The 25,405-nt window shown below is 37.8% G+C and overlaps 1 protein-coding gene and 1 non-coding gene across 3 annotated transcripts in view; one reads left to right on the top strand and one right to left on the bottom strand.

Moving 5' to 3' along the window:
- The window catches only part of LOC150101620 (uncharacterized), a 72,292-nt gene extending 51,433 nt beyond the window's left edge, over nt 1-20,859 (bottom strand). For both annotated transcript variants that reach the window (XM_090400524.1, XM_090400525.1), the window contains exon 1: nt 18,809-20,859. In XM_090400524.1, coding sequence (XP_090256650.1) covers nt 18,809-20,684 — 1,876 coding nt within the window. In that variant the 5' untranslated portion in view covers nt 20,685-20,859. The remainder of the gene's footprint in view (nt 1-18,808) is intronic.
- TRNAK-UUU (transfer RNA lysine (anticodon UUU)) lies at nt 14,022-14,094 on the top strand. The gene has a single exon. It is a non-coding gene; the product is annotated as a tRNA-Lys (tRNA).
- Nucleotides 20,860-25,405: the final 4,546 nt, after the last annotated feature.

Here is a 25,405-nt window from a genome sequence, read left to right as displayed (position 1 = left end):
GTATATGGCTAACTTAAAACAACCTAGGGATGACTGCGTAATAATAAGCCCATCTAAGTTTGGTAATTGGTGAGCCTCTCTGGGACCTCACATTACAAGACTCCGCGCCGTAATAATTGAATTCCTAATCAATAAGAGCTAACAGCGCCGCATTTGACATACTGATGAAAGCAACATAAGAATGTAATTGGATTCACTGAACGACTCCACATATCCCTGAACTGTGCATCTGTTGATATCAGCAAAAATTTGATATCCATATGAATATAAGGATCTGTAATCCATGTACGACTAGCTTTTTGAAATAACAATAACAAAAGACTTTAAGATACCAGAAGTCGATGTGAGGAGGAGAGATTTTTTTTGCTAATCATATTTTTTAAAGCTCTTTAAATATCATATCCATAGGACTTTGCCCTACGGATATAATTTTTAAGAGCTTCTACTCAACATTCAAGATATCATCGCAAAATTCAGTCAGATTACCACACAGTAAAAACCTGCAGATGGAAACGAAAAATTTTATATGTTTATGGGGATGAGATAACTAAATATCTGTACATGAAAAAGGAAAAAGCACTTTTTAAGTATTAAAAAAAAAAAAAAGCTGACTATGAATAAGGCAGCGAATTTTCATATTTTTATCACTATTTAGTTAAACGAAGAAAGAAAGTTAAAAATCTGAGAAAAGTTTTGTAATTCTCAAATTTTGGCTTGCACCCTGGAATGTGAAATGGTTCTTTCACAATAAATGTGTCAAGCCTTGTCAATAAGCACAGTCGGAGAAGCACCTACTCAGCAGGGGAAGGTTGCATGGAAGCCATGCGAGGACGCTTTTTTTTCCCCTCGCGAATGCGATGATAGTTTCATTATCCCAACTCCAAACATGCGGATTTTACTAGATTACCCACACACACACACACACACAAAATATCTGAAGCAGTGGATCAAATATGGAAACCAGTTCCAACTTGAGCTTAAGGTCATCTGCCAGCATTTCCTAAGTCCAGTGACCGGCCCCAAAAAACACACGAGCGCGCGCACGGTCATCCGGAAGTAATCTGCATCAAGGTCAAATAGCCGTCCGGAACGATGCTACTATAAATAATATCCCTCTTTTAATGGTTATCTAGCAGCAGGCGCTCTTTCCCACCCCAATCTTCCCCCTCCTCTATCCCTGCCTCGAGCTTCTTTCCCCTACCTTTGCCACTCCACTCCGTCTCTATTACAATTCCAGTTCGTGATTCTCCAAATCACTGCCGTACGCTCATTGGGCGGAGCCCCCCGAAACATTAGCATTCACGACGTGCGCCCACTTCACCGACTGCCTCAGTAGTTGTTCGGAGAAACGAGCTAACGAAGGTGATAGTTCGTAACGGTGACGTCCAAACAAGGCAAGACCACTGCCCACCTGTGGAGACCTTTTTTTTTTTTTATTCGTCTTTTTAACACGTGGCTGGCGTCTCTTCCCCTTCCCTGTTTGTCCCACATACGGGCCTCGAAGTTTTCTAACTCTTTTCTCTCGGTTGCGTTTCGTGCAGGTGTTTTGACCTTGATAATTACCTTCGGCGCGCGAGGAAACGGTGCCCAGAACGGGTTAAAAGCATGTGCGGGTCACGTTTTTGTAACGCCAGGCAAGAATAGCCGATGGAATCTTAGTCGATTCGTATTTTAAAGGTTCACTAACGTATTATGCAGGAAGTAAAAGATTTACGATCCGAATCTTGACATATTACACACAGCAGCGTGATTGTTTAGAAGTGCAAGAAAATCACGAATTCGAGCAACGAGAGATTATTTTGGTTTAATGTGGCATAGACGCACGAGATGTGTGTCACTAGACCACGAGGCTTTCCGCTCTTGTATCCAAAAGAATGCAGTTGTCAAAACGAGAATTTTGTTACTTAAAACCGTCTTGCGGTGGAATGTACGGTAGTCGCAGAGAGCATTTCGGACATTGTCCTACGTGTGGAATCAAACCGAATGTTTACCTTCGTTTTGATTCCACAAAGCGAATGTCCGGTTGCAAACAACCGGATTTATACGTATTTGTATTTGTGTTTATTTAGCATACAGAGTTACACGACAAAAAACTTGGAATTTTTCCTTTATCGTATCATAGACTGTGTAATTGTTTTCAACAATTGCAATTCTAAGCTATTGACAACAATTTCATTGTTGCGGCCCAATTACTGCTAACAATTTTCAAAATGAATTTCTTTTTGTTTTAAACAAATATAATGTCATACAAAAGAGTACTAGTTGTGTCCGATATGATGTCAGCAATGTGGATACACGTTTAGCTCTTTAATGATTTCCCATTTAACTTGCACTTAACCCAAACTATTGGGTTAAGTGCAAACCTTTCAAGTATTGCTTAATATCTGAACAACAAAGCCTCCCCCCCCCCTACTTTTCCTCCTACATGTGCAATCCTTCCGCTATATCCTGTCAGTCATGTCCAGAAGAAACAATCATTGCTGAGGAATTTCGATTTTCAAGAAAGTGTTACAAATGACTAGTCATGTATTCATTTTCTCTCCACTTCCTGATAGGTATTGGTTAAGTAGGGAAAAATGGTTCTTTTGTTAAGCAGTATGATCGACATTCATGCGTATATAATAAAAGATCTTAATTCGGGCCATTCGTGACAGAACAGCATATTTGTTACATGTACAAAATATGTGAAATACGATAGCCTTTTGACGATTTTAAGAATGCTTCTACCTTAAATGATGATTATATCATTCCCCACTAAACAAGAAACGATTAGTCATGAATTATCACGATATAATTACTCTGGAAAGACTTGAGTTCGAATCTTTTCAAGGGCGAGAGGAATTTCATGCCGGTCTTTTATTAGGAATTAATCTGGTAAAGAGCAGAGTTTCTTATTTCGTTTTTATTCTCAAATGGCTAATTCTTATTTCAGAATTAGCTATTTGATTTAATTTGCACTTTTTATTTTTGGTTACGATGAATACTTATCTCACCGTTCAGTAAGTACAAACTATGCTTGCACTCCAGTTCCATCATTCTGCGAGACACTTTGAGGTCATTGATGCACAGTTAACATTCCGATGTCTTATTGAAATTGATTTGAAAAGGGAGGGGGGGGGTATTAATTACTGTGACACTTCCTCGAACAACTACCTCAGCATGTTTTCTCTTATAAAGCAGAGTTGCTATAAACATTTTAATGGCTTGTTTTATTCTCTGTCTTCCTGCATTCTTAGGTCTTCTTTTTTAATGAAAAAAAAAAAAAAGTTAGAACACGTTAAACAAGAAGATAAAAATTCTTCGATGAAATCAGAATATGCCCCCAACAACCAGCGCCATCGTGTAAGTGCTTCAGATGTATGAAGGTGGAAGCAACATAGTACAACTGATTTGTTTAAACTTTTGATACTCATTTTATGTGTTCAGTCTCCATAATGCATAAATTCTATATCTATTCGTTATACATTATTACGCTCTGCCATTTCACGTAGTATCTACCGTTGTTATGGAAACGCGAAAGCGTGACGTCACAATGACCTAAAAGTCACGCGAATTTTCCAAAAGTCGATCCTGCCGCGAGTCACAAATAAGGTTCGTATGTATGAAAGAACGATGAAGAAACCACGCAGTTATTAATACTGTGAAGCAAATGAAGATGTTGAATGGCGATAAGAGGAGAGGAGAGGAGTTACTAAAATAGCGTGATAACTCATGTGATAGAGCAAATGCTAGCTAGTTTGTATTCATTCATTGAACGAATGACTATATATGGAACAGATTAATAAAATATAAAATAAACGAAATATATTGAAATTAAATTAAAATTATTATGATTATTTTAATAATAATTACTACTAATTTTATGATTAGATAAAATGATATATTTAATTTTAATTTATAAAACTGGTATTGATTTTATTCCCTTTTTTTATAAACATATGACACACGAAGCCCTCAGGATATTTGTTATAGGATATTGGTCCTATTTGTTATACTTTTCAATTGAGAGCGGTATTCAGGGTGACATTTTCTGGTATGCGGAAGGTGAGAGGCTAGAAAAACAGCAATCCCATTACGCAATTTATGGACGATCCCAAATAGCTTTATAAGAGATGAATTTTTGGCTCTTATTTCCGTGACATTTCGTCATTAGATTCTAAGAGTAGTTTTATATTTTAAAAATACAAAAAATCACAAGTTTTCGAAAGGGAAAAATCTAGTTAAGTTAACTTTATGGGATGCATATTACTGCAGCAAGGGTCAGTTGAGAACGTCCATTGTTGAACACTATTGTTAAGACAATTGGACACGTAAACACGAGGCTTCATCCACATGCAGCATTAGCAATGGTGTCTCTAATGATGATTATAGCCGTGCGGTTTTTTCGTTATGCCGTGTGAACAGGACACAGCGTACCAATCAGTCAATGCATGCAATTCCAACGAACTTCCTCGGGCAACGTTTTCCTAATAAGATGATTTCTCGATGAGGAGTGGCATTTCATGGCCGTTATCTTTATGCGATCTAATGGCCAGTAAAATTTGTTCCTGTAGGGGGACATCAAGGATAAACTGAATGATCTGAATGGTATTTCTTTGGTTACACAGAAATAGAACAGATGAGCTAGCTTTAAAAAAAAAAAAAAAAAAAAAAAAATCTTTTTGCATTTACTACAAGAAAGGGTCCATTGAGAAGATAATCTTATTGGTAAGATGGATTTCTCCTTGAATATCGGTGGATCAGTGGATCACCGTAAGATGGACCTTACCGTGAATGTCAGTGCGTCTTCTCTATTAAATACAAGAGTTGACATCCTCAGTAAGATGCAAAATATGATCTTTCCTCTTGGAGCTAGAAATGCTTCAAGAGCGAAAATTGCTACTTGCTCCCTTCCTTCTCGGTTTTCACTTACAATCTGACCCCCAGAAACACACAACATACTTAATAAAAATCTGAAAAATACTTCTCAGCCCTATTGATGTTCTCGTCTGTTCAAGACACTACTTGTACAACTCCTAACACTGTAAAAATCCCAAATCCATCCAAACTTAGAATATTATTCTCAGATTTCGGATGTCGCACCAAAAATCTCTCTAAAAATGTTCGTTGCCATCCAGAAGATATCAATCCGGTTAATTTACGAACCCTTTTTTTTTTCATAGGCTCGTTCCAATCGCTTTCTCATACTGTTGATGTTCTGTTCCAGCTTTATGCCTCCTCTATAAATATTTTCATGGGCATTGCTCTGATGAACGGTAATCATCACCATTCCTCTCCGATCATCTAAACCACTAAATAAAACGAGCATTTGCTGGTCAACATCGATTTATAATCCAGTTTCAAAACTACTGAAACCAACCTCTTCCTCTTCTTTTATTTCAACTACACTTCTGTTCTCTGGATAAGTTGGTTTCCTTAAACACACTTATAACTAAAAACTAAGATTAAAAAAAAAAAAAAAAAAAATTCAACCTATTTTCCTTCACCATTTTCCCGCGTAAGGCACTGATATTATGCACAAGGTATATGAAATTGATATTCGAAAAATAAATTAAATTTCTTTAAATGATAGATGTTTACAACTATACAAATTGTAAATATCTAGGAATGGACAGAATATGCGTTATGTTTGTTTTTATGAAGCAAAATACTCTATCAGCGTTCTCCAGGTAATTTCTCCAGACACACACACACACACACATAGAGAGAGAGAGAGAGAGACCTCTTTTCATTACATTATTCCCATTATTCTTTCGTACAATTTTTTTATGAAACCAATGGGGAAGAAAAAATCCAAAGTCAACTTTCAATAGAACTGGGTGCTGCTCTCCTAATTAACAACTGTCAATATGGATTCTGTCAGTCCTCCAAATATGAAGGTAAATCGAAAAGTATTGGAGGAAGTATCTTTCTCTCTTCTTCTTTACTTAAAAATAAGTTAGCCGATCTCATACGGAAGTAGCAGAATTTTTTTTTTCCCTGAAACTTGGTTTATCATCCCACATACAGGCAAATCCTCCTTACTACACATTAAGCTTAACAAAATCTACCGTCACTATATGGAGATGTGTGCGTACTTGATGGATAGACGTTGTGTCTAGATGGAGAATTAAGCAGACTGTGGGTCGTGTGGAGTGGAGTGCCCTCCGCAATGAGTCTTTGGACTCCTTGGAAGTATCATGTAATAATAATAATAATAATAATAATAATAATAATAATAATAATAATAATAATAATAATAAACGAAAGAAGAATCATTAGCGTGTTTTTCAAGCAGATAGTGACATCCATTCAGAATGGAGTTCGTTCATATTCATACCAATATTTATCACCGTGCATGTGCACTCACTTAACTTAATACTGAGCGAATTGAAGAAGTCGGTCATTGATTTTCAATAAATAACCCAGCGAGAGTAGATCTGTTATCGGTGTTATTTCAGTGACTTGCATTTCCTGAGGGCTTCGACAGTGTTATCTATAGACGAAGCCACAACTATCTCTGCATGTGGCGAAACACGTAGTCGTCAAAATAATTAATCAGGCGATTTAAAACCCAGAAATGCGTATAGTTGTCATCGAATAAGTCATTGGCTGTTCTCATTTAACTGGCATCATTTCAGTGTAAAAAATGAGCTTGGCACATGAACAGCTCTCGATACATTTTTGGCAAATAATTTCAAATTTGGGATTGGGGAGGGGAGGAATTTGAGTGCTACCGCATTTACTTGAACGATGAGCTTTTTTTTTCTCAAATACAAAACGTGATTTCAAAATTCATCCTCATACATACAGCTCGATAAATTCCATTCAATTTTATAATTCTCGCAAATTTATAATTATAAGAAAAGAATCAGTTCGCTACACGTATACTTAATGTAGAATAAAATTTTATTTGACCCATTTAAAATAACCTTAATCACTTTAGATGCTGGTGTGATCAGCCGAGTGGTTACTGTATTCACTATTCGAACCCGCAACCAAAAAACTGTAAGTTCGAATCCCATCGTGGGAATGGTTGTTATGGAGAGGAATGTCGTGGCCTGGTGCTCAATTTATGGACGATCCCAAATAGCCTGTGGAGCTATTTCAAAAAGGCGCATGTGTTTAAACTAATAACTGATAAATTAACTAAATACGTTAGAATGTACTATAGGTTGCTGATGTTTTATCGGTCCGTGATTCTTTCGAAAATTTTAGTAATGCGTGCGCAGCCTCTCAGTCAACAATCAATTGAAATTGTGTCTTCTGTGACAATAGATAAATATTAGCGTTTAATAAAATATTAAAATATTCTTTTAATCGCAAATATTTTGTAGACGTCGCCTATAAGCATTCGTTGTTGATTTTGCATTACGTATAGCAAATATATGGACAGCATAAAATGACTGACATTGCAACCTTAATACTTGTTTGAACCCACACGTATTTCGCTCTCTCTTTTAAACGAAATTTATAATTTCTTCAATAAGGCGAATTACAGTATAATTCAGTTAGTTCATATTCAAAGAAATTTTTAATAATGCTTAAAAAAACAACAACATAGAAAGGTCAAACTTGGGTACCAAATCGCTAATTATGTCTAAAGAACTCAGACGCTGTGCATTCTTGGAATTTTTGCATAAGTAATATGTGAAGAGCGAAAACAAATTATGTATACCGGATTCCTCTCCCTCCCCAATTATTTCGAAACATCCCCTTTGGCGACTCCACCCAGCTATTCATTCCCGAAGCTATCATTTAAAGGATACTACCATTGACGATTTACTTTTCCCATCTCTCTCTCTCTCTCTCTCTCTCTCTCAATAACGATCTGGGCACACGCAAGCCTCAAAATCTTGGTTTCACTAATCTTTTGCTCTTCCCTTGTCACATGATTGAAAACTCTAACCTGTTCTTTTGCGTATCTACAATCCTGGCAGGCCAAACGACCTCCAATGGCCTTAATAGAAAAAAAAAAATTTAATAAAAAAAAGAAAGAAAAAACAGCACCCTGTGCTAACGATGCCTGGCGCCGAACGTTTTGTTCCGGCTCTTAGTTTCTTTCCGGAATGCCACAATAAAACTCCCGTGCTGCTCTGGTTACACGTGTTACTAACCTATCTGTCTCTCTCTCTTGTCATTGTTCTTTGTCTTAGTGGGATGATTCCCTTTCTTGTGTTGCTGGAAATCTCGCCAGTCATCCTTCAGTTTACCGCAAATACCCCATGATCAGTTACTAGCAAGAGATACTCTGTGAAACGGACAGCGAACCGTTAAATAATCTCCATCTGCTTCGAATATTGCATAAATGAGTTACGAATTTATTCAGTTTGCCGTATTGGAATTCTGAAAAAATGGTGTATTCGTTTTCCTATAGAAACTGGCAGCATTCAATGAGAATTTAGTAATTATTTCAACATGATGAACAATAGTTGCAAAAAAGATGATGGCTTGTATTATTATTAGTGTTATATTCTTAAGGTAATAAATTAGTTTAAGTTCCTTTTTTTTTTTTGAGAAGTAGAAAACAACAAAATAAAAAATCACTTGCTATTTTTTTTTTCATTTTTAAGTTAATCTACATTAAAATTTAGTTTATCTAATTATATTCTCATATGCATTCTTTTATATGAAAGTTATTAATAATTTTACAAATAGCTTCGCTTGAATTTGCACAATTATACATTTCTCAATGCAGGCTGGTTGGCAGTGTAATATCGAGGGTTCAGATCCCATGCATGAATGTTTTTAGGTGGGAGATGAAGTTCATCACTCGATGGGAGACTGGGAGACAACACCCTGCTTACTAAAAATGTGAAGTGGCTTCCATGTTTGAAATGTAGAGCGTAGTTTCAGGATTATTTAATTTTTAACCTCTTTTCGGGATGAGTGAGATTCGCATGAAAATGTTTTTTTTTTTTTTTTTACTTAGAAAGAAAACTTCTGAGTTCTGCAAGGTTTTTACCACACTGGGACCGACCATATATATATATATATATATATATATATATATATATATATATATATATATATATATATATATACACTAGCGATGATCAACAATATGTGGCAAAATGTTTTGCAAGGTAAGCAACGCCACGTACCGTAGAAGAAGGCGAAAGCTGGACTCAGTCGAAAGTGAGATGATTTAAAGTGTGCAAGCATATTTCTTTCTTTCTTTCTCTCCCCCCCCTCCCCCCTCTCTCTCGCTCGCTCGCTCGGGATGCATTTTGAAGAATCAACACAACCTGAAGATGCTTTAATTTCGCTAATATTTCTTCAGGATATTTTGGAACAGCCCTCGTATACAAACTTCAGTTGGTAATGTATTGTATATAGAAATCGCACACATTTGGGGATTAATAATAGAAAGTTCTTTAGTCTGCAAGCAGATTTAACCCGAGTGGGGAAAATGAGGACTCCATTAGCTTTTGTAAGGTCACAAGCTAGCGATCTAAAAACTCCTCCGTAATCGACAATATTTAAATCTTCTGATAAAAGCAATGATTTTAACAAGTTCAGTAATTCTGAAAAATAAATCGAAATATAAAATGTGTGTAGGGGGGGGGGGGCATTTCCATTCTTTGAAGAGTATTCCAACATATTGGATGAGTGTTTTGTGGAAGGTAAAAATAAATAAATAAACAAACTTCTGTGTGTGAGTGCGTGCGCGAATTGTAGGGCAATATAATTGGTATCTATTAACATGCCGTAGCGGTAGCTGCAGGTGAGATCGAAACCTTATTATCAGCGTGGTTTGGGGGGGGGGGGGGCTTGAGAAATATCCCAAGGAACCAGGAGAACGAAAACCTTTCATTAACAGTTAGCTAGCACTATCTGTCACTCGGAGATTGTAACAAAGAAACGAGGACTGTCACTTTTCCCCCCATTCAAGTCCAGAAGCCCTTTAGCGACAACCATCTGGAATCAAGCCCCGCGGGTAAAATAGCGAATCTCCGACGATTTCGTGTTTCTCTCCCCCCCTCCGTCATTCTTGTGCCACCGAAATTTTTCTTCTCTCCATAACCGCTGGGAAACGTGTTATTGGCATGACCTTGTTATTTCCGATGTGCCTGTGCCGCGGGCTAATGCTACTCCTATTGAGCGCTTGCTGTCGCCAATTGGGTCCCATAATTATCCTGAAATACGGCTCCGCCCAGTGTCCGTACTTACACCTGGAGACTACACCTCAAAATACCTATCGCTGGTCATCGCCGACGGTTTTTTGGAAAGAAAATGTAATCAGTGCTGTCTTTTTTTCGCCTCCTGTCGCAGGTCTCGATCGGAGATACGCGTTATTGCCTGCGGGGGTCTGTTTATGGGTTCCTTTAAAGTCTCAACAACCGTGTATCTTGGGCAATCGTTCCTGGAAATTCATCTGTTGATCGGACCACACATTAGAAAAAAAAAAAAAAAAGAAGTGCTGAATGTAAGATTTACGGTATTTCTCTCTCTCTCTCTCTTTCTCTCCTGCCTTTCTTCTCACCATTTCATATATATACAAACATGCACGTGTATGTATTTTCTTATCCCCCCCCCGTAGATACGTCCCTTTCTTTGTTCTTTCTATTTTTTTATTCTTTTCTCTTCTTATTTGACTTTCTCCATCTTTCTGACCATCTTTCTTCGTTTTTCAAGTACTCTTTTTTTTTTTTCACACTCTTAATGCCCATTACTATTTTCTTTGGTCTATTTACTTGTCCTTTCCTGTCTCTTTTCTAGCCATATGTCTCCGACTTACAGATCCATTCCAAGTGTTGTAGAGAAAAAAAAAAAACTCTCCCCGAAACTAATTTGCTTAAAGGATGCCATTGCCCTCATACGTCACGGAGGTGGGTCGCAAGAATGTTCCACGTGCTAACCCAGTGCCGCCCTTGTTTATCTGTAGGGGAAGAGAGAGAAAGAGAGAGACTGAATGAGTGAGAAGTCGCATATAGACCATCCTTTCGCTGTTCACACAGTCTGGCTGTGTATCGTTTCTATTGGGGTTCCCTCAATGAGTGACATTTATTCGTTTAGCTCGATAAAAAAAAAAAAATAAAAAAAAATAAATAAATAAAAAAAAAAAAAAAAATATATATATATATATATATATATATATATATATATATATATATATATATATATATATATATATATATATATATATAGAGAGAGAGAGAGAGAGAGAGAGAGAGAGAGAGAGAGAGAGAGAGAGATGTACTTGGAGTGCCAAATTCCCCGCCAAATTTGTTTCAAGTAAATGCTTTCTCAAACTTCGAAATTACAATATATTTTGCAAATAACAGTAACGATTGGTGACAGTTTACCTTTCTATTCATACTGTTTGTCGGACATAATTAATGGTTATTATCCCGAGTGATACTATCACTGGGTTTATTGTGAAGACCAGAATAAGATTGTAGTCTTTCCTTCGACCTATTTACTGTCGTAATGTGCTGTAGGTTTATAACTTTTTTTTTTCGTGGGTGAGATTGTCATAAAAGATATTTTCAAATTAAATCAGTAATACTATTTAATTAATGATTCACCACTTACTTTTGGATTTCTGTGTGGTCTTTTGATGAGATTCGTCAGGTTAATCAAATCAAGACATCAATAAAAGGCAATATATAAAGACTGAGCCTCCGTAGCTCAGAAAGTATATATACACGAAGCCCTTTGGTGGGAAAGATCTGGATTCGATTCTCGTCAGTGATGTGAGGAACCTTTATCTGGTCTCTTTCGACGAAAGATGAGTTGGCCGGTCTCATGCGCGGGGATAGAGGGGGGGGGGGTTCCACCTGGAAATTTAGATATTTCGTTCCCCAGAACAGGAAAACCGACCCCCGTGAATGCACGCTTCTACAGACATAGGACACCTCCAGGAATAAGAAGTAACCAACCTATTTCGTAGGATTTCGGTCCGAATACCTACACGGTAAAATGTGTAGGTCTACGCGTGAGCGTAAAATAAGATAGGTTAGGATATAAAGACTATTGCAATGAGTTTGCGTCTTTTAAGTACTGCAATAACAAGGCAGTTCGTGTTGGAGGTTATGGAATTTCGTAATTATGAAGATACTTTCGAAATTATCTTCAAAGTTGCTTTTTTTTTTTTAATTATAGAAGCAGAATTAATCGTTAGGTCGTTTTATTTTCCATTCTCCCCTTTGCCATGCATATTGAAAAACTGCAGCTTTGGTATACATGGCGCACGCGTGGTCCATATATATAATGGCACAACTTGGAGATTCGAACGCGAATGATTTGAAAATAGCGGTGAGTATCTTGCCGCTAAGTTTCGACTTAATAGGAGTACGACACAATGTTTCTATGACAACAATAGGTTCTATCTACATCTAGATATTTTTCGTCGTCAAGAATGAAATAGGCGAGTCTACAACACACAACCGAATCTCTATTGTTATGTAAAGATCTCAAAGACGTAAGACATCTCCATCTATTCCGGACTATTTGCAAGCATTAATTTTATTTATTTATTTTAAATATTTCTTTATTGTTTAATTGGATAGTTGACTTATCACTATGACTAGAATTCGTAGGTTAAGAAGAAGAACGATAGAGAGCAATTAAGGCAAGTATGATGAGTGATAGTTGAGGTTGGTTAGAAGCACATTAAGTAGGGTTTACATGATTGTTCAGGCATGCCTTACGCATGAAGAAAATATATCGGACTGTTCGCCTCGACAGTTCTACCCTCCAGGTACAATATGGAAGAACAGCGGTGGCGAGATTAGTTGTTGACCGACCCGAAAAGCTCTTAAACCGTTACCATCAAGTTTTGGTCTGTAGATTTGTTTTGATGCTGTATGTGTCCTTCTGTAAATAGAAAGATGTTCCTCCTTTCTTCAAACAAACAACGACGACAAAAAAAAAAAAAAAAACTGGAAAAATGTATCATTTAATTGTTTCCAGTTTCCTAAAGAAATTTCTTGAAAATAAAGACCACCAACGGACCGTCTGCTATGTTAGGATTGATCTACGATGCATTCGCAGAGAAAAGAATAAAATTGCCGTGATCAACTTCGTTTTATGTTCCAGAGAACGTCTCAGATAGCTTCATATGCAGCGGTGCGAATAGCCGAAGCTTTTAGAACGGCACGCGCAAGTTATTTTCACGGCTCATAGCTCCTGTGAGAAGAAGAAGGAGTGAGACATAAAACGTCCCAGTTTTCTCTTCGCCGATGATATGTGTACTCGTCCTACATTTTGATCTTGCCTTGCTGTGATATGTGACGTTCGGGAGCAACTTTATCGTAGTATAAATGATTTCACTGGAGTCGAGTTTGAAAATCTAATTATGTAGTTAAGTCTTCACTGGTTGATCTAATTTTTTTTTTTTTTTTTAATGCAGAGAACTACATTGTCAAGTCAGCAATTCATTCCGCAAACAAAGCACTAAGTACTCAACTCAACCTACTTTTTTTTTATAGTTTTTCTTATTCATATTTTTAGGTAGGTTCTATAGCACGCATTTTCCTTCGGTCTTTTAGGTGTTTATTCCATCTAATATTTTTCACTGGCATTTTGTTTTCTTTCGTCATCATTTTATTTGGAACAGAAATGAGTGATTTATTGGGTATAATTTCAACAATGGTATCGAGTATTGTTTCAACAATGATTCCATGGTTTCATACATGGAGCTTGTTAAGGATTTGAAACATCATGTTCGCAGCCGAATCTTAACAATAGTGTTCTCACGTATAAAGTCAAGCTCGTGTTAAAGGTTTTTGTATTGTATCCATCAAAGTAATGACGATAGTTTGGAAATAAAATAACTAGGACACTGTGTCATGTCCTTAAAGATTTGCCGATTGCATAGAGTAAGAGAAAGACAAACAGAAATGAAAACAGAGGTGCGGTGAAGGGTAACTGAAACTTGACCTCTTTCACCAAATGTGTGTAGCATTTCATTATATTAGTGTTTCAGTCATTATTGTTAGCGAGTTGAATTAATCCACTGCACTACAGAATTATATTATTTTTTTTTTTTTTTACATAACATTTCACCATATTGATAATAGGCACATCTAGTACGTGCCCGGATGGCTCAGTCGGTAGAGCATTAGGCTTTTAACCTAAGGGTCCAGGGTTCAAGTCCCTGTTCGGGCGGTATTTATTTTTTTTTTTTCATTCTTTCTTGTGGTTGATAGAAATTGTCCTTTCTATCATGGTTGTGGATTTGTATACCACCTTGACAAGGCTGTTTATAATGTTAGAGGTTGCAAATTATTTTCATTGCTTTAATGTAAACCAACTACGTTTATTGGAAGCTTGAAGCGACTTAGAGCAGTACGAATCCTACTGTTACACGTATACGGTTCGTAATGGGTTATACGTTGAAATCTCTTGGTTCTAATTGTCACAAAAATTTAAAATCAATAAAATTTGCTCGGTGTGCGAATTTTTCATCACCACAAGTGATGGATATAATTAATTCTCTTTTCTGGATCTTCCTGTTCTTCTCTTATTCTTTAGTTTCCAACTATAGACTATTATTTTATTTAGATATAAATATAAATAATATTTTTTATTATTTATTATCATTATCGTATAATTTAAAACCTGTAACGAATATTTATTATTATATTTACGATATATGATACTCGTACATGACACATCCTAGGAGTTCGAGGATTCGTCGCTAGAGGACACTCTATGCAACGTAATCCTCTGTTTGCACACTAGTACATTATCCGTCATTAAGTCACTAAAATAAATTGAGCTGTCTCTAATAAAAAAAAAAGTAAATTACATTTATCAAGGGACAACTCCTGTATTAAAACCTTCTGCAAGACACAGTATTATTCTTGAGTAATAAACATTTTAATAATTCATTGGATTGCATTTTCAACAATAGAACTCAATATGCTAATTTATCACAATAGTCATAAATGAATTTTTTTTGTCATTTTTTTTTCTTTTTGATTTTTAGTGGAATTTGTGCTATAAAAATATCACGCAGCAACAGTTTGCTTTACTAAAGCTGTTGATAAACAGTCATCAAATAACGGAAGGTGTTTCAAGAATTCAGGGGATTCAAGTTTATAAATTTCAATTGATCGTAATAAGCAGCAGACATTCGCTTATTCTAAAAACCTGCTGGAATTTTTCGCCTGCTTGATTTCTCGAGACATGTGACGACGCTTTCTTTTCTGCGAACGATCTCATTATTGCGAATAGGGTGGTTTTACAAGTGAAAGGCACACACACGCACACCATGCCAAGGCGAAGGTGGGGATCACTTCGTGACTTTTCCCTGCCCATATCGTATCGACTCGCTTTCACTGGCGTCACCTCTCCGCAGGTAGTATTTGACACCTTCCCTCTCGCAAAAAGGATGAACAACTCGCTGACAGTGGCATGAAATATCGAAAAGTCGTTCTTTGCCCTCTCGCGTAGACGCTTTTCTCCCTTGGCAAACATGCGCACGTGCAGGGCAACACGACAAAAACACCCAGGTAGCTCGGCGAGCCGCTCCCAAAAAAAAAAAAAACTCTTCCCCCCTCCCCCGACGGTTGGGCGTTTTCCGGTGTTGTCAAGCGACTAGTTGCCCTCTTCCCCCCTTTTCATAACTATGTCCCCCCCTTACACTTCTCAAACCCTCCCTCCCCCCTCGACGTTGCTGACTCAGCACGAGTTGCCCGTCGACCTCGCCGTTCGTACACAAATCAGGTCAACCCAGAGAGCAGACCCCACCCCGACGGTACGAAGTAGCCCTGGAGGTAAACCATCTTCTCCACATCTAAACTTCTACAAGAGAAATCCGTCCGATTAGCAGACAGAAGTGTTGTTTGTTTGCATGCGGAAACATTGCCAAGCGATCACCGGGACTCTGAACGTGTCTTGCAGTCTCGAACAGCGTGTGGTCTGTGGGTTCTGTCAGACTGATGTAAATAATAATTATATTCCCGTGCACTGCGCTGCTGTAAATGAACAATGTACGGCAGACGATACGCTTGTTGTTTAGGAAGGAGTGGGATACACAAAAAGATGACTGACCCCTGATTCTCATTCCGGAAGCATTCCTTCCCCTAAAGAAAATAACCCGTCTTTACCAGGGCATTAGCACTTCCTCTTAATTGTTCCCACGAGTTCCTTTACACACCAAATAGCTAGCAGGTGTAAACAAACACACAAAGGTGCTGAGGTGCAACATTGGTGTCTGGGAATGGTTTTGAAATAGGGTTACGAATTCAATTTGTAGTCAGGGTAAGTGCCCTGTTGAATATTTACACACGTGTAAGAACTAGTGCGGTACCACCTGGCAGTGAGAAAGAGACTGCACCCGGTGCATCCTAACAATGCGAGTCCGTGAGCTACAGTCAACAACGGATTATGATGATCATTGTTGATTTCGAGAAATTGATGATTTCGAGACGTCAATGATCATTGTTGATTTCGAGAAATTGATGACATTGTTGAGGACGTTGATTTACAGAAATGTGACGCATCAACGTACCGTTTATTTCAGTTTATGTTATTTTTGAAATGAGGTTTTTTATTATTATTATTATTATTTCTAAATCCAGGTGGTATCCTGAGTGGCAAATCTATATTTCAAGTGCTTTTCCCATTACGTGATGGTTCACGTATTCGGGTGTTATGTGTAAGAATCAAAGTACGCCACACTGCCACCGGATCAACGTTAGCGTCAGTTTTTAACTACTGTAGAAAAAGCATTTCCTCGTTAAACACGTTTCACAGAAATAACTGAAACATTTAAACGAATATCAAAGGATAAAATGATCATAGAAATAGCACACATTTGCACTATGTCTTCGTTTTAATTTGCTTTAATGTCATACGATGCCGTAATTTAGTATGAACCCCCAGTTCATTGCTTACTGGATCTCGCAGTCAATGCACCACGTTCCAGGAATCCATTTTATTTTATGATCCAAGACGTCGAATTTGTGAAAAGCTTTTAATATCAGAGCGTATTCTAAAGGGATGATATATCACCCATCTGTCATCTTTATTTATTTTCTGCTACGTGCGTGTGTGTGTGTGTTGCTTATTCCAGACAAATGTAAGCACTTTAAGACTACCTATAGGCCGATCTCCTAAAAAGCCGGAAGAAGGCACACATAAACCTACAGGGAGCATCATGAAGCCTCGCGCAACCCTTATCTTTCTGGGGACGTGCTGAGAATTATTAGTACATCTCCCCGGAGTAGGTAGACATGAGAAAGGACCACCAGCTTGCTCGCATCGGAGACAGTGAGCCTCCGTCTTTGCTTTAGGGCAAAATCAAGGATGCGTATAAAACTTTAGTTTGCTTGGACGGCTCCATATTTCATAACTAGAAAGGGGTGTGGTATTTTTCCCGTGGTTGTAACGGAGATCCATTCTTTTGTTTAAGTTTAGCGTGACTGTGTTGAATAAATCTCCCTCTCTCTGCATCTTATATAATAGCTTTTTATGTTGATAAGACAAATTTATAACATTTGAGTACTAAATTAATAAAACATCACTAATTAATCTTTGAAATGACTTATCAACACTAACAGTCACGTAATTAGAATTCATGTAATTCATCGAAATGCATTTCCTATGCCAGATGGTACAGCATTAAGAGATCTTTTCTGCAAGAACTAAATTTTACTATTAATGATCTGAGCAGCAAAAATACTCAGGAACAACAAACTACACGTTTAGTATTCCATCCAATAGTGATTGTTATCCTACAATTGAAGACCTCGATAGAGCATCATTCTTAGAGGATGTGTTTTTTTTTTATATCGTATTTCGTCGCACCGAATTTCTGTGATGTGCTTTTTTTTTTTAAATTATATTTTATTGTCCTTGATAAAAATGAAATGTGCAGTGGTTTGGTGCAGTAATTTACAATAACGAGTCCTATTGTTTCCTTGATTTATTCAGACGAATCGAATGAAACACGTTATTTTTCAAGTCGTTTCCTATTAAGGCTTCATGCTTTTGCATGATAAAGCATGAAAATATGCAGGAAAGATCCTGTATTTTAAATGCAGGATCTTTTACTTTCCTTTGATGAACCACTTTTAAAGGCCAAAAATGGCCAGAACTTGTTACAGACGTAACGTTGATTTGATTGCATATAAAACAATTGCATATAAAATGTATAAAACAGTATACACATTTAATTGGAATTAGTTGTCAAGTTGTTTTTCTTTACAATATATCGAATTATTTGAATTTTTTTTTTTTTTTCACTTTTCCCATAGAATTGAAGAGTTATTAGAGATACAGATGTTTCCTAACACATGGCACTGATGCGCTATCGAGGGTGGAATCGATATACATAAAAGAAATGGATTTGAAAATTAGTTTCTCTAATAATCCACGGTCACGCCACCTAGGTTTCACTGTATAATTGACACAGAATCTTTAGAACAAAACAAGATGCTGTAGTATACAAATTTAATTAATTTCTTGCTGACAACCTAACTGATGATATAGATGGGGTTCTCGTAATTAATTAATGCGCAGTTATTCTTCCCCCCCCCCGTATCATCCACCAACAGACGATAGTTGGAGAAGAAACGCGGCTCTATACTTTGATTTGTCAAATAACTTTAAAATGGAAGAAAGAAATAGCTCTGACCCACATGGTATCCATTGGGTAATGCAATAACCTCTGTTATTTATGTACGTGGAAGGGAAGGATGATAGAGAGAGTTTTCTTTCAGCTAAGTGGAGCTACTTGATGTCAAACAGGAAAGTGCTTTTTACAGGGAAAGTCAACAATAGATTTAAATACCTGTACCTATAATACGCATGCGTCGGCTTATATGATCCAATGCAGGATCAAACAGTCATTAATACTACAAAGGAATATTACCTTGGCAGTCTCCACTTTCAGGATGACAATGCAGTCCAAACTCCGAGTCACATGGTTGTGCCAAGGAGCATTTTTCGTTCAATTGACGAGCACAGGTCATACGACAGAGACAGTCGGGTCGAGACATTGTCCTTCGGTTCGTACAAGCAGTGGGATCAGACGGTTCATCACAGACGCATCCGTCATCAGCGTCAAGATCGAGTTGCTTAGACTTGCGGGGGGATTCAGCGGACAGCACACTTTCCTCGAAGCCGTTGGAATTTACGACAGTTGCCTGCTCGGGTTCGGTTGGGGGTTTGGTCGCTTCCTCTGTCTTTTCCGTAATCGGATGCGGAGTTGCGAAGTCATTCGTGCTCACTTCCGGGGCTCTCTCCGAGGTGGTGGTAAGGATGTTGTCAGAGGTCATCGTCGTTTTTGCTGTTATCGCTGTTGTGTCTGGATGAACAGGAAGCACAGGGACATGTGTATCTGCGTCTGCTGATGACTGTTGAGCGGTTGTCATGGCGATGGCCGATGGAGCCGTTTCTGTAGTGGCTGCTGATGTGATCTCTGCCGGAGATGTTTCTGTGGCTGCTGTTGATGCGATAATGACGGAAGTGTCGCTGTAAGTCGACGCGATATTTGTGGTAGTTTCTTGGCCATCGGGTGGGATTTCGGTCCTCACGTCCTCTTCGTTAATTGCGATATTCTCTGTAGTACCTTCAGAATGTTTCGGTTCTTCATCTTTGCCTTCCGATTTCGTTGGTTCGTTGAAGTTTTCGATCACCACTGTGGTGCTCGCGATCTCTGCTGGCTCCAGGGGAACTTGAGCATCGGTGCTGTTTTCATGTTCATCGCTTACTCTGGCTTCCATAGGAACTTCGACGTTTACTGCAGTGATCCCTGGAGTGGTTAGTCCCTCAGGTTCTTTTACGCTATTATCCGTGTCGGATTCTTTCATGTATTTGCCTTCTGTGTCACTGCCTCCCAGATCATTTTCACCAACATCGTCAGTCGTATCCATATTTTCACCGACTGACATAGTGGTTGCATCACTGGCCTTTTCCGTAACATGTTCTTCGGCTGGCAAAACGGAAGATATTTTGTGGTCTTCCCCAGGAGTTGCTCTTGTTGTTTCTTTCTCAGGCACATCGCTGAAGGTATGAAGAGGAACGGTTGCCATGACAACGTCTCCTTCTGTTGACAAGGGTGATGAAGAGGACGAAGTCTCGAAGTTGTCTGCAGATTTTACGAGTACCGTTGTTACTGTCGTCTCTTTCACACTTTCGGAATGATCGCCGAGAGCGGATGTCACGACGTCTCCCATTGTTGATGAAGTTTCGATTTTTTCGTTAAATGCAGTCGGTTTTACACTCTCGGGAGCATTGCTGACTGACCCATCGACTTCATCAGGAGAGCCAGCTTCCTGGTGGATCTCCTTTTCCGTTTCATTCTTGTGTGGTAGCGAAAGGTCAGGCGTTCGATGCATACCCATAAGAGATGGATTCCCCGTCACAGGCAAGTCAGTCGTAGGAATATTTTCCATGGTCTCCCCTTTCATGTTCAACTTCCACGTGTCTCTCTGCAACATATCATCGGATATCCGCTGCCGAACATCGTTGTCGGCCTCCTCTTGAACAATGATTGGCGTTGTCCAATGATCAGTACTGCTCGATGAATCCGCAGATGAGCTCTGACTCAGCGTCGAAGTTTCACCACTCGGAACAGTAGCAGAGTTCGCTATGAAACTGTCTATGCTCAGTGGCACACTGTGTTCCGTCGTAGTCACAAATTGTATCTCCTCTCCGAACACCACCCCACAACAAGTCACTAATAATAAGGTATTCAAACACAAGTCCCTCATGATGCGACCCCAGCGTCCTACAGGACGCCACATCCAGAAAAAAAAAAATTAATGCACAAATAAATACAACAAAATCAACACGCTGTTGTTTGTAAAGCACGCATCAAAGAAAAAAGAAGAAGAAAAAAACAGAGAAAGGAGCCAAAGTTCAGCGTCCCGCGCAAACTCACGTGTTGCTCCTTGCTTCGACCACTTAAAGGCAACAGAACGTCTGCTCGGCAGCAGGTGAACTGACCGAATGACGCTCAGGAGCGAGAGACTTAGTTCACGTATGCAAGTCTCAGTACTGCATTCCGCCCCTTCGGCTACCCACGTTGGCGCGTGTGAGTGTGTGCACGGACTACGGCAGCCAACCGGTAGCCTCGTTGGTGTCGACTAACCCAGATTTGAACACACACACACACACACACACACTGGAGTTTGGCAGGCAGGCAGACTGGGGAGGAAAGAACGAGAAGTAGCAAGTTGAGCCCCTTGTCGCAACGGATCATTTATTCGACCCTAAACGAAGTTTTCCCAGTATTATTGTGTTGCGAACCTTGTGCTAGTTAACTAGACTACTATAACCATTGTGGAAGTGATGACTGCATGAGAACCTGCAAATAAATGGTCTACCGAGAGTTGGAGTCTGCATTCGCTTAAGTCTTTCGATGCAGCGGAGTCTTTTAAAATGTGTCGCCGCAGTTCAGTTGAGCGCATTGTTGTTACTCTAAAATTCTATTTTTGTATTCAAATTCTTAGACGTCTTTAAAATTGTTTGGTGCACATAGAAGTCTGTTGTTCAATTTAACTGTTGGTTTTCAAGAAACGTTTAATTAATCTTCAATTGCTAAAGTAAAATTAATTAAAATGAATTTTATGTAAGGTATATTACCGGAATAATAATAAAAAAATAATCTACTTGAAAATTGGGAACTTAGCATTTATAGACATCTTCTTATCACCACATGGTATGCGAATTTGAAACTAAAATAAATAAATAAATAAACGCATGTCCGGAACAGGATGTTGAATAGTTTCATATTTTGTTTGGTATTCTCTGATTCATTTGATCCTGTTTTCTATTATCCCACTCACTAAACTCTACCCTTTCATGACAGGACTAAAAGCTTTACTCAATACTTCTCGACTCCCATTCTCCCCCCCCCCCCACACACACACATGCTAGAATTAGGATAATTCGAATAAGGAGATGGTTTGATGTATTTAGACTTGATAGTCTATGGTTTCACGTACGCTGTTCATACTTGCATAGCAGTTGTTCCGCAATATCAAGTCATATACAGAATATGTATGCAAAGAATATTTCTCCGAGAAAAGCACAATATGAACTATTTGGTTAGAATTACGACCGAAGTGAACCAGTTAAAGCTATAAAGCCTGCGTATTATAACTATTAATCTGTTCTCTTGTCGGTCCTTCTAAAATGGACTTCGGAGTCTAGAGCATTAACCACGAAAAGCTCCCTCTGTTGGCACTAGTAAAAAGCGTTAGTTGTTACACGGTATGCGGGATGTCTAAGAATTACAGGGTCCCGTGTCTTGAGAAATTTTTATAATCATGTTTATTTAAGTTAGTTTTTTTAATAGTTTTCTTCTATTTGATTCCGTGGTCCATGACATGGTTTGTCAAGCTATTTTAGTTCTTTTTTTTTTTTTTAATTTAATAAGGAAAGATGATGGGGGGGGGGGGTAAAAATACACTTCTTCGCGAACCTCGAAATGACTAACATCAGGAAACGCTATTTTATAGTAATAAATGGATCTTAAATTTGTCAACTTATACAACAGCAAGTCTATAAACGTATTGGCGAAGTAAAGATAGACATCGCTTTTTTTTTTTTTTTTTTTTCTCACAGTGTTTGTATGATTGAGAAATAATGCTGTTTTGGTGTTTACGAATAACAATTTTGGTTGCTTTAAAAACGAAACCGCAAATATTAAAATCCGTAAGAGCAAGCATGAACCGAGTAACGGAGTGAAATGAAATATAAAAAAAAAAAAAAAAAAAAAAAAAAAATGAAAAACAAAACAAAATACGGAAGCTGAGAGATCAAACAGGAAGTTGCTTAATTTCACATCTTAGGTGCATGATTTACACGCCCCCCCCTCCCAAAAATAAACAAAAATCTAAACTACAAAATAACATTCATTTTGATTACAAACAAATGCAATCTATTATTCTGAAATTTTCCTCAGCAAACATTCTTTATTTAATCTATTTGTTTTTGCTTTTTTCAAATCTGCTTTTAAAAGCGCAAACGACGTATTTGTTGTTTTCCACATCACAGACCGTTTCACAATCACAGCTCCAATAGAACCAGCCAACTGAAATTGCTTTGATCGAGCAAACAATGTATTAACAACTGCTAGCTTGGTTCTCGCGAGATATCAAATGTCAGACCTGGTGGGACATTGTTGGCACGAGATCAACAGTAGTGAACTCTCTGGCAACTTCCTGTTCGGATCAGATAAATGTCAGCAGGAGCAAAGAAACAGACAGATTGATCGTGATTTACGAAACGTTGAAACAGCTTTTATATGTTTATATTTTGAAAGCATTCTCTTTATCTCACTCACTGTTAATGCATCTATTTAAATTATTTATTGATGCAGTATCAATAAACTGGTCTGTAATTCATTCTCAGTTATTTCCAGTGATTTATAAATGACAAAGTAAACTGGCCCCTATTAAATTTCTATCATCAAACGTCATTAGCTGTTCGATAGTCAGCTGAGCTTCGTTGATGTTCCAGATCATGTCGAATACAGTCTCTTCTAGATAATTCTCATTGACCTTTCTTTAGAATAAGTGGGCTAAGAAGACAAATCTCCCTTTGGCCAAAATAGTTTTCACGATAAGTAATTTGAACAGATAAAGGGAGAAATGCAAAGACATAAGAGCTTACAAATTGAAAGCCAGAATTAAATGATGCGAAGAAATAAGGACAGGAAGGATAGCCTCATAGGGTGGATTAAAAGGAGGACAAACACACACTCTTTCATCGATTCTAGTATATGAAACCATTTTGAAGAAAAGAATGTAATAAGGAAATATCCGAGTTAAAAATAACAATTGGTTGAAGCAGGATGTTACATTCTTGAACCTTTAAACAATTTACCCACATTCACTTGAAAAGTCATTGTGAATATTCCTTCCATCCTAGATGGGATCTGAATCTGAGTCGTAAACAAAAACCGAATGGTTAAAGGATTAGAGGATGGAACTACTATTCAGTCAACTCTCTCTCTCTCTCTCTCTCACACACACACAGCAGTAATAATGACCCCCCCCTCTTTCCTTACTGTCTGATAGTGATTTATTAATAAGAGTCCACACGCTAACGCTTGATAGTTATTTTTAATACGGCATTCGAAGAGGGGTCAGAGGAGTACCTTGTGACGAATTTGCGAGAATATAAATAAAAACATCATTCAATAATCTCCCCTTCATCGAACGTGCTAAAATCCGAAAATGAGGTTATAACTTGGAATTGCAAATATTATATAAGAAAACATCCACCCCATGCCATAATGCGGGCCTCTTTATTGGACCCTCGGGTGGTCTACTCGGGTTGTATGTAGACAAGTACAACAACCTCTCTTTCTGATGTCATGAGACGCTTCCTCAGGGAGAAGAGAAGTGTCCTGATTACTAAGAAGATAGTAGAACTTACGTTAAAAAAAAAAAAAAAAAAAATTGGTTCTCTTCTAGACTGCATATAATTCCTGTTTAAAAACCAATGGATTCGAGTCTTCTCTTTCCCGCTCGCTCGCGCGCGCTTGTGTGCATTTAAAGTTGCGTTTAAAACGGATTCGTGTCATCAAAAGAAAATCTAATTTAGCCTTTCGTTCTTTCTTCCTTTTTTTTTTTTCTGGTTCTTATTAATACGGTTATTGTTGCGCTCATGTCACTTGCTTGGAAATCTCTCCTAGAAAAAAAAAAAGAGAGAATTAAAGGCTTTTTTTCGTTTTTGTAATATAAGAATGGTTATTTAGAGATGTTGAAAGTCATGTCGAGAGTGAGCAACACAAGACAATAGAGTGCTAATTAAAATGCTGAATATTCAAGACTGGTTGTTCTATTTTTTATGCATTAGTGAAGAGGAATAGTTGGCGTGCTTTTCAGTTTTGAAAACATATTTTAAGTTTTCAAAACTCAAACATGTTTTAAAAATGTCAGAACAGTTTTATAAAAATTATTTCGACATATTTTTACAGAAATGCAGTCGCATATTTGCTTTCGAAAAGTTATATATATATATATATATATATATATGATTCAGTCTCATTTTACGTTTTCTTTGTAGTCCCTGACTTCTGCATTCTCCAACTGGGTGGTATTGAACTGTCCATTCTTTCGATATGTTCAATTCCCTTCTTTCGGTATTCATATACTTTGTCTAATACTCTGACTCTATTTTTACTTTACGTCTATCTGTGCTTTTTTCTTCTCTCAGAGAGTATAGACTGTTATTCTTCGTACGAATTTTTTTTTTTTAATTTTTCCGGTTTCTTTTCTTTACTTTGCTTTTTTTTAAACTATGCTCTCTTTATTTTTCATAATTCCCTTTCGTCCAATAGAGAGGGTCTTGCCAAAACTTTATCAACTCTTATTATTTGTGTGCTTTTGAACTTAGGTTTCAAAATTCGTATTTGCTTCTTTTGTATGTGATACAGCACATCCGAGGTATTTGAAGCAGTTCATTTGTTCTAAAATTTTATCTTACAATCACGATTTAACTTCTGACTGGA

Source organism: Typopeltis vanoorti, chromosome 11, assembly GCF_054136105.1.
Source record: "Typopeltis vanoorti isolate ZY-2024b chromosome 11, IOZ_Tvanoo_1.0, whole genome shotgun sequence".
Classification (NCBI taxonomy): domain Eukaryota; kingdom Metazoa; phylum Arthropoda; class Arachnida; order Uropygi; family Thelyphonidae; genus Typopeltis; species Typopeltis vanoorti.
This window is presented reverse-complemented; position numbering and strand designations above follow the sequence as displayed.